General features: G+C 41.2%; 1 protein-coding gene across 1 annotated transcript in view; it reads left to right on the plus strand.

Moving 5' to 3' along the window:
- LOC134402408 (cytochrome P450 2J1-like) overlaps window positions 1-5,623 on the plus strand; it is a 49,742-nt gene extending 44,119 nt beyond the window's left edge. The window contains exons 7-9 of the mRNA XM_063131838.1: window positions 3,222-3,409; window positions 4,766-4,907; window positions 5,433-5,623. Coding sequence (XP_062987908.1) covers window positions 3,222-3,409; window positions 4,766-4,907; window positions 5,433-5,623 — 521 coding nt within the window. The remainder of the gene's footprint in view (window positions 1-3,221; window positions 3,410-4,765; window positions 4,908-5,432) is intronic.
- Window positions 5,624-18,768: the final 13,145 nt, after the last annotated feature.

Raw genomic sequence — 18,768 nt, forward strand, 5'->3', positions numbered from 1 at the left:
ACAGAGTCCAAGTAACAGAGAGAAGTAAAAGAGAATAATATTTTTTTGTATTTTTTTGTATATAGAAGGAAGGAAGATGAAACACAATCAGGCTTTAAGAGAGGGAAGAGGGACGACAAACAAACAAACAAACAAACACACTCTCCAAAATTTAAAAATAAAGTTTATATTAAATCAAAGTAAGGGAAAAACACAGAGAAAACTAAGCTAAAAGTCAGAAAGAAGCAAACAAACACACACACATGCGCCAAGCTAAATCCTAATCTAGCTCCAAACACAGCAGCAGCAACTAACTAAAAGGAGCTCCTCTCTCCATGAATGCCACAACCCACAAGACGCTGAGAGCTCACCGCTCTGAGGGTGACTCTGGCTTAATCCCCCCCTCGAATGCTGAGATTGGAGGATGCTTTATTAGGTGATCAATTCTCATCAGGATTGGGAGTTGAATGTGCCTGTCATCGCTTCAAATAAAAAAACCCACCCGCGCCGCCGCCGGTTTACCCGTCCCTGTTTGTAAATGTACCCAATTTTTAAAAAAATATAGCAGGCGAACTGCAGGACGCAGAGAGCTGAGAATAGGCTCAAAATGACCCCCATCCACGACTCTCTGAGCACAAGAATTTTTAGAAAGATAGCTTCAAAAACAACACAGTTATCCGCGTTTCTTTTCTGCAATGCAATCCTATGGGCAAAATGTTTCAAGATGGCGATCGGAGCGGTCCGCCTGAAAGAGGAGCTCCGAAAAATGGCCGCTTCTCTTCGCCTTGCTTCTAGGGGTCCGCGGTCCGCTTCTACTCCACCTCTGGCAAGGAGGAGCAGGCCAATTCGCTCCTGCTTCTGCGCTTCTAATCGGAGCGGAGCACATGCCTAATAGAAGTGTACAAAATTATGCATGGTGGGAGAATGCGGTCAGGGAGACACTTTTCTCCCTTTCTCAAAATACAAGAACCCAATGGTGTCATCCCATGAAGCTGATTGGTGGGAGATTCAGCACAAATAAAAGGAAGCACTTCTTCACACAGCACATACTTAAATTATGGAATTCACTAACACAAGATGTAGCAATAGCCACCAGTTTAGATTATTTATTTATTTATTTATTTATTTATTGCATTTTTATACTGACCAATAGCCGAAGCTCCCTGGGCAGTTCACAAAAACTTAAATAGTTCAAAGTATAAAACAAACAGTATAAAAACATATAAAATGCACATTAAAATAGATTAAAACATACCATACATGATTAAAACATCTCTGAAACATCTTTAAAATATCCCGAAAACATTCTAAAATTTCACTGTATAGGCCTGCCAGACTAGATCAATCTTTATTGCTTTTTGAAATTCTAAAAGACTGTCAAGTTGATGAATCTCCTCCGGCAGGCCATTCCAAAGTCTGGGAGCAGCAGAAGGAAAGGTCCCCTCGGAAACCGTTGTTAATCTAGTTATTGCTAACTGAAGTGGATTCTTCCCAGAAGACCTGAGTGTTCGGTGTGGATTATACAGGAGAAGGCACAGGTAGCCCAGGCCCAAACCATGTAGGGCTTTAAACGTAATAACCAACACTTTATACTTTGCCCGGAAACAAATTGGCAGTCAGTGAAGAGATTTTAAGACTGGTGTAATGTGGTCACTGCTAGGTGTACCAATGACCAGCCTGGCTGCCATATTTTGGACTAATTGAAGTTTCTGGACTAGGCACAGAGGTAGCCCTATGTAGAGTGCATTGCAGAAGTCGAGCCTTGAAGTTACCAGGAGATAGATGGGCTATGAATGGCTACGTTATGTGCAACCTCCAGTATCCGAGGCACTAAGCTTGTTGCATTAATTGCTGGGGAACATGGCTGGGAGGGTGCTGTTGCACCATGTCCTGCTTTGTTGGTCCCTGGTCAACAGCTGGTTGGCCACTGTGTGAACAGAGTGCTGGACTAGATGGACCCTCAGTCTGATCTAGCATGGCACTTCTTATATTCTTAAAAATCACATTTAGCTTTAATTCTGATTTTGCCCCCGAAATCAGGGGAAGGGAGGGGCCATAGTTCAATGGGACAGAGCACATGCTTTGCATGGAGAAGTTACGAGGTTTGATCCCCGGCTTCTCCTGGTAGAGCAAAGAACGAATCCTTCCGTAAATCCTGGAGAGCTGCTTCCAGTCAGCGTCAACAATACTGGGCTAGATGGACCCGTGGTCTGACTCAGTATAAGGCAGCTTCCTATGTCCCTAGAATATTTCTTGATGAAATGGAACCAGCCTATAAATAAAGGTGTTTATGAACATCCATTAAGAAGCCAGAACCAGTATGGCTTACCAACAATTAGCACAAAATACAAAAACACAGCCTCAATAAAACTGTGAAAAAGGGTCAAAAACTAAGAATTGACAACTTTAACAACTCTGACAGATGTAACAAATTGAAATGTAGTGCGGTAGACTTCATAAAAATGGAACTCAACTTTAGCTCAAACATACATTTTGGGTCCTTGTTCTTATTAATTTTACAATTTATTTTGATAGTGATAGCACTGGTGTTTCAACCAATCTTAGGTCAGGCGAGGTCCAGCCTTAGGGAATATCACACCCTTGGCAAGGGGCACCTTTGTTGCCCTCACTCACACACCCATGGCCACCTTTGCAGGCTACCCAGAAAGCTTATGGTGCCTGTTGAAAGAGCTGCCTCCTCAGCTCTGCTTGGGGCCACCCTGAGCTCTGGTTCAGCAATGTAGTGGTCAGTGTGTCAGAATGAGAAACTAAACTTCATAATTGCTTATTAGCTGTGTGTTTTAATAGTGATTTTTAATACCTTGGCATGTAAACCACTTAGAGATTTCATTATATCAAGCAGTATACAAGAATTGTTAATAAATCAATAAAATATCCCACACAGCCATGAAAATCATTGGGATGACCTTGGGTCAGCCTGTATTTATCAACCTAACCTTCCCAACAGGTTAATTATACATGTATGCTTTGTTTTTTCTTCTTAGATGAAAAAGTGGGATAAAAGTATATTAAGCTGAGTGCTTCAGCTATTTGGCAATGTAGAAATGTAATAAACAAATAAATAAACAAATAAATAATACACCAATTTTAGTTTGTGATTCATTAAGAGAATTAAATGGAATAACTTCAAGTAGAATAAATATTTGTCAATGAGTTTTGAAGATATATGAAATAAAAAGTTATATCCAATCTAAAGCTTCCATTTTCATTATTTTTCTCAGATAAAGTCTACAAGGAGATAGAAGCTGTTTTCGGTTCATCATGCTCAATCTGCTACCAAGAGATAAAGAAACTGCCCTACACTAATGCTGTGATTCATGAGATGCAGCGTTCAAAATATAATTTATTAGTTGGACTTCTAAGACAATGTACAAAGGATGTGAAAGTGAACGGTTATCTCATTCCCAAGGTAGGGTGTGTGTGTCCCACAGGGATCTACATTGGGATCAATTTATTTCAACTTGTTCATAAGTTATCTTGAATTAGCAGTGAAGTAGCCAAATTTGCCAATGACACCAAATTATTTAAGATGGTTAAAACAAAAAGGGACTAAAACTAGCTCCGAAAGCTTCTCTCCAAGCTGGGAGAGTGGGCGTCCAAATGGCTGATGCCATTCAAAGTAAGCAAGTGTAAAGTGATGCATGCTGGGACAAAAAAAAAACCCATTCAAGTATAACCTGATGGGATCTGAGCTAGTGGTGACTGACCAAGAAAGAGATATTGGGGTCGTGGTGGACAGCTCATTGAAAATGTGGACCCAGTGTGTGGCTGCTGTTTTAAAGGCAAAATCCATGTTAGGCTTTATTAGAAAAGGAATTGAGAATCCAACTACGAATTTCAAACTGCCTTTATACAAATCTATGGTGTGACCACACTTATAATACTGTGTACAGTTATAGTCACCACACGTAAAAAAAGATATTGAGAGCATCTCCCCTATGAAAGAAGGCTAGAACAGCTGGGATTGTTTAGGTTGGAAAAATTGGGATGGCTTTCAAAGGTGGTTGGATAAATTCCTGGAGAAGAATGTTATGAATGGCTACTAGTGCTGATGGCTAAGTGCAACCTCCAGTACAAGAGGCAGTAAGCCTGCATACACTAGTTGATGGTGAACATGGATGGGAGGGTACTGTTGCACCATGTCCTGCTTGTGGGTCCCTGTCAACAGCTGGTTGGCCATTGTGTGAACAGAGTGATGGGCCATTTCTACACCTTCCAACTATGTAGAACAGCACCACATTTTTGCAAAATATGTCCAGCACTAGGAAATTTGGTCCTTTTGGATGTCACAAGATACCAGATTCAGCTTGTTTCGTAACCCAAAAATTGTTGAAATAATGCCCCAAATTTGCATAATTTGTACAAATTGTGGTAGAAATGTCTGCCTTTGTGTGAATTTCATTTGTAATTTTTGCGAATTATGCAAATCATATAAATTTCAGCAAATAGCAGTTTTAATTTATGCAAAATCAGAAGCACCAAAAATCTATTACCTGGCCAAAACCGCAGCAAGTCAAGTCAGGTCAGCTGGCAGAAGATGGAACAAAGTCCCGGGGGAGGGGTGATCTGATGAAATCTCAACAAGTTCCACTCTACAACTGGATTCGTCTGACATCCCTAAGCCCATATGATAAACAATCTGGAGTGAGTCCTCAGATGCGAGAAAAGTGTGTGTGGTTGCAATGATTCATACTGGGAAAGTGTTGAACAATCCTGAACGGTGCTGTTCTGACTTCATTCTCTGTTCAATGTTCCTTTCTTGCAGGGTGCGTATATTGTTCCAGATCTGCATTCTGTTCTTCTTGATCCTGAGCGATGGGAGACTCCTGAAAAGTTCAACCCAAACCATTTTTTGGACAAGGATGGGCATTTTGTGGCTAGAGAAGAATTTCTACCATTTGGTGCAGGTAAATGCAGAAATCCAAACCAGCTTGTGATTTATAGACATGTTTTCTGGGTTATATCCAAGAAATATCACCTGACTTCCTTTCAGGCAAGGCTGAAACAATCTCAATTCTTTTCATCTGAAAAATAAATTAAATTCAAATTTTGGATGATGGAGGTTTCTTCTTTTTCCAAGAGAGAATTGAGAGCATTTGCATTAAGTCAATCTATCATAAAAGTACAAAAGAAATAAATGCTCAGATGGTGCTCAGCTTTCAATTCTTCAATGAAACCAAAAGGGGTTGTAGCAAATTAACAGCTGATTAACTGCCGCATATAGAAAAGGTCTTACACTCTTTCTCAGTCCCATTCCCTTCAATCTCCATTGTTTAATTTAAGATGCTGTATGCTATACAACAATTCCTCATGGGTTACTTTGGGTTATGTGGTGGGGAAGAAACTACCAACACATGTTCCTTTCTCAGATGCACATGCTGCTCCAGAAGAGATTGTTACTCACTGGCTGCCTTTCCTTGGCTTCTTCACAGGGACTCGGGTGTGTCCGGGTGAGCATCTGGCAAGGATTGAAGTCTTCATCTTCTTGACCAGCCTGCTGAGGGCGTTCAGGTTGCAGCTGCCAGAAGGAGTGAGCAAACTCAGACAAGATGCTATAGTAGGAGTCACATTATCTCCCCATCCTTATAAAATCTGTGCAGTTCCTCGCCGTGGCTCTTCATAAACATATAAATCCATTTAGAATAGCTTACTAATTACCGCAAATTTCTCCTTCCTTACTTCTCTGTTAAGAAATCCCCGCCCCAACTTTGATGTTTATGCGCAAATGCTTAATTCTTTCTGTGCGTGATTGGAGAGGGTTAACCAATGAATCCTTGGCTTCTTCCACACCTAATTATTATCCCAGGAAAATGGAGGGGTTGTCCCTTCCTGCTCCCAGTATTCCCTGTGTCATTTGGACATAAAAGTATGATCCTGGGACGATCCTGGGGGAAAAGGCAGTTGTAGAAATGGCCCTTATCTCTCCTGGTTGCAGAAAGAGCTCGGAACAGCCACAAAAGTTGGCTTGAACCATGATTGCAGCTAACTGAGGGAGCATAGGCAGGGCTGTCCTGGAGTGGAGATCCACTGAATGACCCAAAGTTGCAGGAGGCAGAAGGAGAACTATAGGAGCAGAGGCCAAGTAGTAGAGCATGAGGCGAGTTGTGTGTGTGAGGCGATGCACTTGCAATTTCTCCAGCCACTGGGGCTTTACAAGACTGTACTTAATCTCTTAATCCATGTTTAAGGCACTTTATCAGAGCTTCCAAAAGAAACTGAACTTCTATGAACTTTAGCCAGTGATGGAACTGATCAGCCAATAAAAGATACTACTTTCAGCTTGCGTGTCTGCCTTTTTTTCCTGAGCCTCCCCGTAGAGGAAGTGGGTTTGACTTTCCCCTACCCAAGGCAAGGCTGACAGTTATAAAATTAGGCATTTCTTCTTCTGGGCCTTTCGAAGATGGGGAAGGGGGCGCATTTTCATCAAGTACATTCTTTGGTACCATTTATTTTCTCAATTTTTTACTGCAGCCTTCCCAACCCATGTCGTTCTAGAAGACTTGTCCTTCAGCCACTATGTGGCTGTGTGAGAATACTATCATGCATGTGCACATATGTTTTGCCCACAGGAGCAAAGAGGAGCTGGGGGTTATTGGGGGGGGGAAGTGTGTGCATGTGGGGTGGGGCTGGGAGACAGACTCCCAGTGTTGTGTCCCTCCACAACTATGACTGTTGTATGTAAACCTTTCGAAGAGACAGAAATCCAAGTTGTAAAAATAAGGGGTGGGGGAGGAATACAATAAAATTAAAAATGACTCAATAACTACAACGACAACAACAACAATAACAACAACAACAACAACAATGTTTTGGCCATCTTGTCTTAAAAACAGTTTATAAACTTTACTACTACCATGTAATAACAGAAGACCTTTATTCTGCTTCTCCCAGACTGTGGAATGGCCTGCAGGAGGAGACTTGTCAACTTAACAGTCTACCAGCATTCAAGAAAACTATAAAAACTGATCTCTTCTGGCAGGCCTATCCCGTAGAATTTTAAGATGTTTTTAGAATGTTTTGGGATGTTTTTTAGGATTTTTTTTAAATCGATGTGTATTATGTTTTAATTCATTTTTATGTATTTTATTTCTGATTGTTCTTCCCCGCCTCGATCAAAATGGAGAGAGGCAGGTAAGAAATAAATTTATGATGATGATGATGACGATGATGACGATGATGATGACAATTGCATTTTTAGAAAAAAATGTCAGAAATAAGCACTTGTATAATGCAGTCAAAGAGCGTCACTCGGGGTTTTCTACACGAGGTTGCTGGCCACTCTATCTGCTTTTGTTTCTTTGCTTCATTGAGATCTGACTCTACACAAGAGCTGCCAGCAGTACTAACCAGTGAATTTTCTCCTCCTCCCATGACCAAACACCACCTTTGTTTTGAAATTGGGTCCTGAGTTGTGCCCAGTTTTATTACAAACCTTCTAAAATGGTGATTTTTCCTGCTGCCCTAATCTTCATTCCTATATTCCATTAGAATAAATAATCCAAATTCATTGTTTAGAGGTATCAGAAGCTGCTGTTAGATCAAGTTTTTCACCCAATGAGATTCAAATTAATATGTTTGCCCTCAAGAATAATCCAAGGGGGTTGTGTGACGGATTGTGCTCATCCAAGGGGTTTGGGTGACAGACTATATTCCTCAACCTCCTCCCTGGTAATGTCAGTATTTGCTTAGGTTTTCATAGAATGAATGTAGCGTTGGAAGGGACAACAAGGATCATCTAGTCCAACCCTCTGCAATGTGCAGGAAAACCAATTAAGTTGCAAAAGTGTTCAAAGCAGAAAGTGTTTAAAGCAGAATATCCAGTTATTATTATTATTTATTATTATTATTTATTTATATAGCACCATCAATGTACATGGTGATATATAACACTCAAGGTTATATATCATAAGCATAACAAATTACTACGGCTGTGATCTGCTTCTCATTGGTTCGGAGAAGAAATAGCAAATCGGGGGGCTTCACCTCTGCTATTGGTGGAGGAGAAGTGAATCAGGGGCCACCAAAGCAAAGTGAATAGAAACTACCACAAGTGGAACAATCCCCTTTTTGCGAAGCGCTCCACCCACCATTTTGGATATTTTCCCCATAGGATTGCATTACGGAAAAGAGTAGAATATAACTTTTTTGTTTTTAAACCCACATCCCTGAAACTTGTTGTGCTTAGAGAGTGGTGGTTGGGGGTTATTTGTGGTGCTGTTCAGACTTTTTCTTTCTGCGGTCTGCTTGCTATTAATTTGTTTAGAATGGCTAAAAGCAGGAGGGGGTAAGGGTTTTTTTAAGCGATGACAGGCAGATTCAACTCCCAGTCATGACGAGAAGTGATCACCTCATGTGAAGCATCCTCCAATCCCAATGTGGGAGGGCGGACTAAGGCAGACCCACCCACAGACCCTTTCCCTTTCTGTCTCTTTGTGGGGTTGGAGTTAGTGGAGAGAGGATGTAGTTCTGTGCAGCAGCTGTGTTTTGGAGCTGATATTGGATTTCGCTTGAGTTGTGTGTTTGTTTGTTTCTGTTTGCTCTGTGCTTTTTCCTTACTTTGATTATATAAACTTCTCATTTTTCATTTTTGGAGTGTTTGTTTGTTTGTTTGGCACACCCAACCCCTTCCCCCTCTTTTAAACCCTTCGTTCTGGGACTGTGTTTCATCTTCATTCTTCCTTCTATATAAAAAAAGTTTTAAAAAATTACCAAATAAATAAATAAATAAAATCCTCTCTTTCTCTCTCTTAAAGTGTGTGTGTGTGTGTGTGTGTGTTTCTTTGGACTGTGTGTTATTGTGTGAGTGTGTTTGCCGTGCACTGCTTGTTAAGTGCAAAAAGCAAATAAAGATTGACCATTCAAATCACGTTTGGGCAAAGCATACACACTTGTTCCATTTCCCCCAATAATAAATGTATTTATTATTGCTATTATTATTATAATTACTATTTGTAATAATTATCATTCATCATGAGAAAAGGCAGCAGGCGCACGTCTGTGGCTGGTTGTGCTGAAAGCAGTGGTGGTCAAGGCAAGGCTAGCACCAGTAAGCAGGCATCCTCTCCTGCTGTGAAAAACAAACAGGCAAGGCCTTGGCTGGCTGCTTCTCAACAGAAGCAGGAAGATCTCATTCTTGTTTCCAAAAACTCATAGTTTCATCTGTTGGTGGATCCCCCCTTCCTTTAGAAAATACAAACTCCAGGAACTTTTTCCATATACTCTCAAAATCATTCATTTTTACTATGCCTCTTTTCATTTTTATATTACATGTCAATTTATCGTTTATAGCAATGTCCCACACTTCTTTATACCATTCTTCAATACAATAATCTCCTGTAATTTTCCAATTCCTAGTTACTACCAACCTCGCAGCTGTCAGCAGGTTCGTTATCAATTCTTTCATTTCTTTATTACATTTAAGATCATCATGCAGTGAGAGTAATGCAATCCTTGGTGTAACTTCTACTTTAAATCCCACAATCTGTTCAATCTCATAAAACACCATCTTCCATAACTTTTGCACATGTATACAATCCCACCACATATATAAATACGTTCCCTTTTCACCACAACCCCTCCAACAGTCTGCTGAAAGCTGTTTATTAATCTTATTTAATCTAACCGGAGTTAAATACCACCTCCATACAAGTTTATAGTAATTCTCCTTTATTCTTACTGACATATTTCTCAACACTCTCTGTCTCCATAGTCCATCCCACCTCTGTTGTCCTATTTGTATCTTCAAATCAGTCTCCCAAACCATTTTCCCAGCACTATCCAGCCCTCCTTTCTCAACTAATATATTATATATTTGACTCACTAACCCCTTTATCCCTATATTTTGTCCCTTGTCTATTTCTTTTTGTTCAATTAATTCCTCAAATTTCGTCCTCTCTTTACATTCTCCATTTTCTCTTACCCAATTTTTAGTCCATTGTTCTAATTGAAAATAATTTAACCACGTTAATTCCAAATCTCTCAAAACTTCTTCCAACCTCTCTCTTGTATTCATCCCCCTTAACCACTCTCCTAATTTCATTTTATTTATTTCTTTTAAAACTTTACTTAACCTCTTCTTTAAATTTTCAGGAAATTTCTTTAACATTATCACCGGTGTTAAGGGGGAATTACTTGAAAACAATTCCTTTTTATAATTATTCCAAAGTTCCCAATGGAACTTCAAAAATTGGTTATCTAAATCATTAAGCCATTTACCCTTCCCTTTTTCCTTAAAAAACACATTTTGCAATTTCAACTCAATATTCCCTAACGTATTTTCCTCCATCCAATTTAAGTCCCCTACCCCTATAATTGCTTCAACAACATGTCTTAACCTATTAGCTAGATAGTAGTACTCAAGGTTTGGGAGACCCAGTCCGCCTCTCTTTTGGCTTAAATACCATTTACTTTTATTAATCCTTGATTTCTTCCCTTCATTGCAGTAATTATTTATAAGATTCTGCCATCTTTTTAATTCTATCTCTGAAATTCTTATTGGTAACATTCTAAAGAAAAAGTTAATCTTAGGTAAAATTTTCATCTTTATTAAAGCTATTCTTCCAAACCAGGAAAGATTCAGTTTCTTATACTTCTTTAACTCTTCCTCTATTTCTTTTTTCAATCCATTTAAATTCTCACTTCCCAAATCTTCTAAATTTTTTGTAATCTTAACACCCAAATATTTAATTTTTTCTTTGCTTTTCAAAACTGAAGCCTTCCCTTCCCACTCCCTTTCTTCCTTTTTAGTATAGTTGAATAACATCAAATCCGATTTTGCCCAGTTTATCCTTAACCCCGTAACTTCTTCAAAATCATTCAACTGCTGTTTAATTCTTTCCATTTTACCTAAAGGATCTCTAATAGTCATCAATGTATCATCTGCAAACATGTTCAGTTTTATTTTATACTACTACCTATCCCCTCTATCTCTCCATCCTCTCTTATTGCGTTTGCCAACAATTCCATCACCAATACAAACAGGACTGGCGAGAGTGGGCATCCTTGTCTTGTCCCTCTAGCTAGTCGTATCTTGTCCGTTATTCCATCATTTACTACCACTACGGCTGTGCTTTTAGAGTATAACTGTTCTATTATTGTTCTAAATTTAGTACCAAATCCCATTTTATTTATAACCAACTTTTAAGTTTGCCAGCTCACACAATCAAAAGCCTTAAAAATATCTAATGCTAAAATACCCGCCTTAATCCTTGATTTTTTTATCCCCTGTATTACACTCAAAACTCTACCTATTAATGTATGCATCTGTCTACCTGCTATAAAACCACATTGATCTTCCCCTACATATTTAGCTATACATTTATTTAGCCTTTTAGCCAAAATGCCTGAAAAATTTTTTGCATCTTGGTTTATTAGTGAAATTGGTCTATATGAATCGGGGAGAGTCAAATCCTTATCTGGTTTCGGAATTAAAATTATTATAGAATGCTCCCATGACTCTGGGATCATCTCCCCCTCCATTATTGCGTTATATAATTTCAGCAACTTTGGCACTATTAAAGTTTTAATTTTTTTATAAAACTCTGGTCCTAAACCATCTGCCCCTGGTGATTTCCCTGCTTTAAGCTGGTCTATAACCTCCTCTATTTCACTTTGCGATATATTATTATCCATTATTTCCTTATGTTCTTTTTCTAATCCTTTCTTCAAAAATTTATCCACATATTCCTCCGTCCTCTTCATTTGGGTATCTCTTTTCTTGTATAACCCTTCAAAAAAATCCTGAAATTTTTTTATTTTATCCTTCATCAAATGACAATCATTACCCTGCTTATTTTTTACTAACCCTATCCCATTTTTGGCTTTTTCTTTCTGTGTGAGTTTGGCAAGCATCTTCGAATTCCTATTACTGTTTTGAAAATATTCCCTTTTCATATAAATTAAATTCCTCTGAACCTCTTCTAAATTAATATTTTCTAATTTTTTTTGTGCCATTAATTCTATTAATTTATGTTTATTCTTAGTTTGCCAATATTCTTTTTCCAGCTTTATTATCTCTTTTTCTAGAGTAGCCTGCCTTGCCTCTTGTTGTCTTTTTAATTTACACGTTTCCCTAATGCAGTTTCCCCTAAACACAGCCTTCATGGTATCCCAAACCACTGCAGTTCTTGTTCCCCCCTTCTCATTTATTTCCCATGTTTCTGACAATTCCTTCTGCATTTTCTCAATTACTTTGTCATTCTTAAATATCTTAGTATTCAATCTCCACCTTAGTGCTTCTTTGTATTCCTTACTAACTGCAAAAACTAAGCTTACCAGTGCATGATCCGATACCTTGATTGTCCCTAATTCCATTCTACATGTCTTGGTTACAAAATCTCTAGATACAAAAATATGATCAATTCTGGAGTATGTATGATGGACTGAAGAATAAAACGTAAATCCTGGTTCCGCCCCTCTGAGAACTCTCCAAGAATCAACAAAATCCTTCTCTTTAATTAATTTGCTTAAAATAGTAACATTGTTTCTCTTTTCTACCTCAGAGGGATTTGACCTATCTACTCTATTGTCCATAACCATGTTAAAGTCTCCCGCCATAATTACATACCCCTCCTTAAATTCTTCCATCTCTCTTAATACTAGGGGTGTGCACGGACCCCCCGCTCCGCTTCACTTGCAGATCCGCCATTTTTCGGAGCGGGTCGCTCCGCCCCGCCCCCGCTCCGCCCACTTCCGCTCCGCTCCGCTCGGAGCTCCGGATCGGATCCGGAGCTCCGTTTTTGCCCCCCCATAGGCTTGCATTGAAAGCTAAAAAAGTAAACAACTTTTTTTCCGTTGAAGTTAGAAACCTCACGTTTGGCACCATGACACCTCATGGGCGTATACACACACACGCCAAGTTTCAAGGCAATCCCATCATCCCCTGATTTTTGGCGAATTTTTGAAAATCGGGCACCCCATTCACACCCCTTGGGATAGCTCCGTCAATTTGCATGTTACAAACCTCAAACTCGGCACCAGGGCAGCTTATCCATGTGTCCACATGCACGCCAAGTTGCAAGCAAATCCCATCATCCCCTGATTTTTGGCGCGGCTCTACCCTCTAACGCACCTCCCATAACCCTAATTCACACCCCTTTAGATAGCTCCGTCAATTTGCACGTTAGAAACCTCAAACTCAGCACCATGATAGCTTATCCACGTGTCCACATGCACGCCAAGTTTCAAGGCAATCCCATCATCCCCTGATTTTTGGGGAATTTATGAAAATCGGGCACCCCATTCACACCCCTTGGGATAGCTCCGTCAATTTGCATGTTAGAAACCTCAAACTCGGCACCAGGAGAGCTTATCCATGTGTCCACATGCACGCCAAGTTGCAAGCAAATCCCATCATCCCCTGATTTTTGGCATGGCTTAACTCACCCCAAATTGTCCCATTCTACAACTACGTCAATTTGCACGTTAGAAACCTCAAACTCAGCACCATGATAGCTTATCCACGTGTCCACATGCACGCCAAGTTTCAAGGCAATCCCATCATCCCCTGATTTTTGGGGAATTTATGAAAATCGGGCACCCCATTCACACCCCTTGGGATAGCTCCGTCAATTTGCATGTTAGAAACCTCAAACTCGGCACCAGGAGAGCTTATCCATGTGTCCACATGCACGCCAAGTTGCAAGCAAATCCCATCATCCCCTGATTTTTGGCGCGGCTTAAACTTTTTAACTCACCCCAAATCAAGTCCCATTCTACAACTACGTCAATTTGCACGTTAGAAACCTATCCTTTGGTCCCATGACAGCTTACCCATGTGTCCCCATGGACACCAAGTTTCAAGGCAATCCCATCATCCCCTGATGTTAGGGGAACTTTTGAAATTTGAACACTCCAGTATGTCAGGGATTTAAAGTTGCAATTGCAGACAGCTCAATGGGGCCAGTTCCAAGGCAATCCCAACATGCCACGAGATAACCCTAAATCTTCTGGCACATTTGAAAAAGGGATTATTGAATTTGATAAAGTCTAAGTGAGCGCAGGAAGGACTTCTCCCCTGAGTCAAAGCAAGACACATACACCATCGCTGCAAGGCGGGAAGGGGAGAATTATTATTATTATTATTATTTATTTATATAGCACCATCAATGGAAAGCAGGCAGGCAGCATGCATTGTAGTGCCGCAAGGATGGCTTGAGCACTAACGCATAGCAAACCAACCCATAAGTGGGCGCAAAGTGAGGCAAAGATGGCTGGTTGTTTCTTTCTAAGCCAGCAGTTACGCCTTGAGGGGCACAGAGGAGGACGATTGGGAGCAAACCAGGCACCAGGCGGGCAGAGAGGCAGGCAGAGTAGGCGAGGAGTCAGTCCTGGCAGATGCCCCACCACAGCAGCACCCCGGGGGAGGCGGGCAGGCAGGCAGGCAGGCTGCGGGCATTTCTGGGGGCACAAGGAAGTGATGGCTGGTTTCTAAGCCAGCATTGCAGTTAGTCACGCATTGCAAACGCAAACCATCCCAGCGAGTCGGTCACCGAGGAGGACAGGCTAGCAGAGGGGCAGGCAGAGTGACATGTCATAGATCTAGTATTGGGGAGGAGTCAGTCCCGGCAGATGCCCCAACACAGTAGCACCCTGGGTGGGCATTGGAAAACGCCATCTTGTGGGTCAATACTTCCCCCACCCCATGTCCTGCAGGGTTGCCTGCCTAACCCTTGTGGGGATGGGAGATGGAGAGCTTAGAGTGGCAGTGCCAGCAGCAGCCTTCGGCTTTCCCCTGGAACCAGTCGCCTTGCCCGCCTCTTTCCCCAGCAAGATCGCCTGGTGCTGCCTATGAAGATGCATCTTCATGCTGCTGGTTCCATAATGCCCTGTCGATGAACCCCTGCTTAGGCTGAGTTTGCAGTGGCGACAGACAGCAAAGCGGGGATCCGCTCCCAACTCAAAGTGGTCCCACACGATGCTTGTCTTTCGTTTCTGTGGTGACACCACCAATTGCCCGCCTGAGCTCTCTGGTGTTGCCACAGAAACAGGGGTGTGGGATGAGACTGGGGAGAGAGCCTCGGCCTGCTGCTGCTCCTCCTCAGCCCCCACATCCTGGAGGCCCACCGCCTCCTCCTCCTCCCCCCCCTCCCCTGTGCTGAGGACCTCGTCTAGGTCCATCAGCGGGCTCGTGGGCTGAAAGGAGAATGAAGGAGTTGGGGATACTCCTCCTCCTCTAATGGCACTGCTGCCACGTGCCTCTTGCAAACGGGCACTTTTCCCATTCCCACCCTCAAAAAGAGAACGCCGGGCACAAGTTGCAGAAGAGAGTGGCTCTGCCTGCTGCTTGTCCTGCTTCTGTTTTGGAGCAGTCAGCCAAGGAGTTGCCCGTTTGAGTTTCACAGGAGGAGAGGAAGCCCTGCTGGCAGACTGAGCCTTGCTGCTTTCAGCACGCCTGCTTTCTCTTTTCATGATGACTAACAAAATATTAATACTACTAATACTATGTATAAGGTACTACTAAGAATATGTATAAGAAGAATATAATATGTTTAAATGTAGGGAAATGGGACAAGAACAATAAAATATACTACTACTAATATGTATGAGAATATACTACTAAGAATATCTACAAGAATATAATAATATGTTTTAGAATATTACTAATAAATGTAGGGAAATGGGACAAGAAATGGGACAACCACTACTATAAGAAGAACAAAATATGAATACTACTACTAATATGTATGAGAATGTATACTAATAGACTACTAAGACTATGTCAAAGAATATAATAATAATATGTTTAAGAATAGGGAAATGGTGTGCGTATGCTTTCCCCAAAATGCTCAATCTGTGGCTGCCTGTTGAACTTGACAAAAGCAGCCCACTCCGTCGAAGTTACACAGAGAAGAAAAAGAGAATCCAATTTTTTTGGTATATTTGGTATATAGAAGATAGAAGGAAACACAATCAGGATTTAAGAGAGGGGAGGGGGAAAAAGAACCAACCACTACTATAAGAAGAACAAAATATGAATACTAATATAATATGTATGAGAATATATACTAATGGACTATGTGAAAGAATATAATAAAATATGTTTAAGAATATAAATGTAGGGAAATGGGACAAAAAGTGTGTGTATGCTTTCAAAAGAAAGCTTTCACAAAAGCAGAACAGTCAGGCTTTAATACAGGGAAGGGGGGGGCAACCAACCCAACCACACACTCCAAAATTCAAAAATAAAGTTTATATTAAATCAAAGTAAGGGGAAAACACAGGGCAAACTAAGCTACAAGTCAGAAAGAAGCAAACAAACACACACACGCGCCAAACTAAACCTATATTAAATTAATCTATCTCCAAAGCAGGAGCACTAGCTAAGTAAGTGTTCCCTCCACGAACGCCAACCCACAAAGAGACACAAAACAGAAAGTTCTCAGGGTGGGTCTGCCTTAGTCCCCCCTCCAACGCTGGGATTGGAGGAGGATGCTTTCTGAGGAGATGAATTCTCATCAGGATTGGGAGTTGAATGTGCCTGTCATCGCTTCCAAAAAAATAATAATAATAATAAAAAAAAACCCAAACCCCGATTTTTAAAAAAATATTGCACGTGAACCACAGCACGCAGAAAGTTGAGAGTGGTCTCAAAATGACCCCCATCCACGACTCTCTGTGCACAAGAATTTTCAGAACGATAGCTTAAACCCCCCCCCAGTTATCCCCGATTCTTTCCCTCAATGCAATCCTATGGGCGAAAAGCCGAAACGCCGTTTGAGCCCTGCGGTTGACCCGATTTTTAAAAAAATATTGCACGTGAACCACAGCACGCAGAAAGTTGAGAGTGGTCTCAAAATGACCCCCATCCACGACTCTCTGTGCACAAGAATTTTCAGAACGATAGCTTAAACCCCCCCCCAGTTATCCCCGATTCTTTCCCTCAATGCAATCCTATGGGCGAAAAGCCGAAACGCAGTTTGAGCCCCGCGGTTGACCCGATTTTTAAAAAAATATTGCACGTGAACCACAGCACGCAGAGAGGTGAGAGTGGTCTCAAAATGACCCCCATCCACGACTCTCTGTGCACAAGAATTTCCAGAACGATAGCTTCAAAAACAACGTAGTTATGCGCGATTATTTGCCGCAATGCAATCCTATGGCGAAATGTTTTCAAGATGGCGACCGGAGCGCTCCGACTGAACTCGGAGCTCCGAAAAATGGTCGCTTCTCTTCGCCTTGCTTCTAGGGGGTCCGCGGTCCGCTCCTACTCCGCCTCTGGGTAAGGCGGAGCAGGCCAATCCGCTACTGCTTCTACGCTCCTAATCGGAGCGGAGCACATCCCTACTTAATACCTCCTCATAAAATTCTTTTTGTTTATTGTTTGGTGCATATATGTTAATCAAAGTATATTTTCCCCCTTCCAGTTTACCTTTAATCATGAGATATCTCCCATTCTCATCTTTTTTAATATCCTCCATCATAAACCCAGTTCTTTTTGAAATCAAAATGGCCACTCCCTTTTTTTTGACGTCCCAAACGATACTTCATAATAGACTGGCCATCTCAATCGAATAGCATTTTTTCCCCATTAATTTGATGAGTCTCTTGCAGAAATATCATGTCAGAACCATCCTTATTTAACAATTGTTCAATCCTTCTCCTTTTTACGACTGCCCCCAGACCTTTAACATTGAGCGTTGAGATTCTTAACTTCTTATCCATATTCAGCTCTCTGATCTTCTATTCGATCCCGATCGTGTTGAAAACATAACATACACACATATACATACAACACCTCAAACATACCCTTCCCTCCCACCCCACTTCCCCCTTCCCTCCCATCACTTCCCCCCCCAATATATACCCAGAAGTCTAATACTTCCGCCATTTTTTTTTACCCTTTGGGGGGGGGGACAGAAGCCAGGAACCCAGAGCCAGCAGGAACTAATTAATATATTTCTTATCATCGCTATATTAACCATCTACACCCCCCCAACTGCTCCTCTTTCTTCTTCATCATCGCTTTTTGCACCGCCACCAGCATCTCTTTGAGGACCCAAACCTAAGCTCTCAAGAAGCTTCATGCCTTGCTGGGCGGAGAAAACCCTGTGATTTTCCCCGTTGTATGAGAAATGCAGAAAAATCGGATATCCCCATGCATAAAGAATTTTCTTCTTCTTCAATTCCTCCGTTATGACTTTGACACTGCGTCTCCATTCCAAAGTCTGTTGGCACAGATCATTAAAGACCTGCACTGTTGCTCCTTGGAACTTCAGCTCACCCAATGCTCTTAATTCCTTCATCAATTGCTCTTTCTTGTAATAGCTTAAAAATTTCACCAAAACATCTCTGGGGGGTGCACCACTTCTGAAACCCCCTACCCTGTGAGCACGCTCCACATCTTCTTCAACTAATTGCAGGGTTGGGACTAGTTCTTTGAACCAGCTTAGAATATTCTTCCTGAGGTCCTCCCCTTTCTTCTCCACCATATTACGAACACGCATGTTTACTCTTCGTGCATTATCTTCTATAGCAGTCAGTCTCTTATCTTGATCTTTAAATTTCACCTCTTGATCATTTTGAGTCTTTTTAATTTCTTTAACTTGATTTTTCACTTGATCAACCTCTGTCTTCAAAAAGCCTAATTGATTATCTCTTATAGCCATTTCTGCAGCCAGCTTATCCACCCTCTTATTATTTTTGTCAATTTCCGTTTCAATTTTCATAAAAAGCTCAGCTTTAAGACTTTTCAGCATAGCTGAAATTTGATCCACCATTTCCTCTTGCCCTGCTGGCTCTGTGCCAGCTTCGGCAGCCATCTTCAACTCC

Source organism: Elgaria multicarinata, chromosome 8, assembly GCF_023053635.1.
Source record: "Elgaria multicarinata webbii isolate HBS135686 ecotype San Diego chromosome 8, rElgMul1.1.pri, whole genome shotgun sequence".
Taxonomy (NCBI): Eukaryota; Metazoa; Chordata; class Lepidosauria; order Squamata; family Anguidae; genus Elgaria; species Elgaria multicarinata.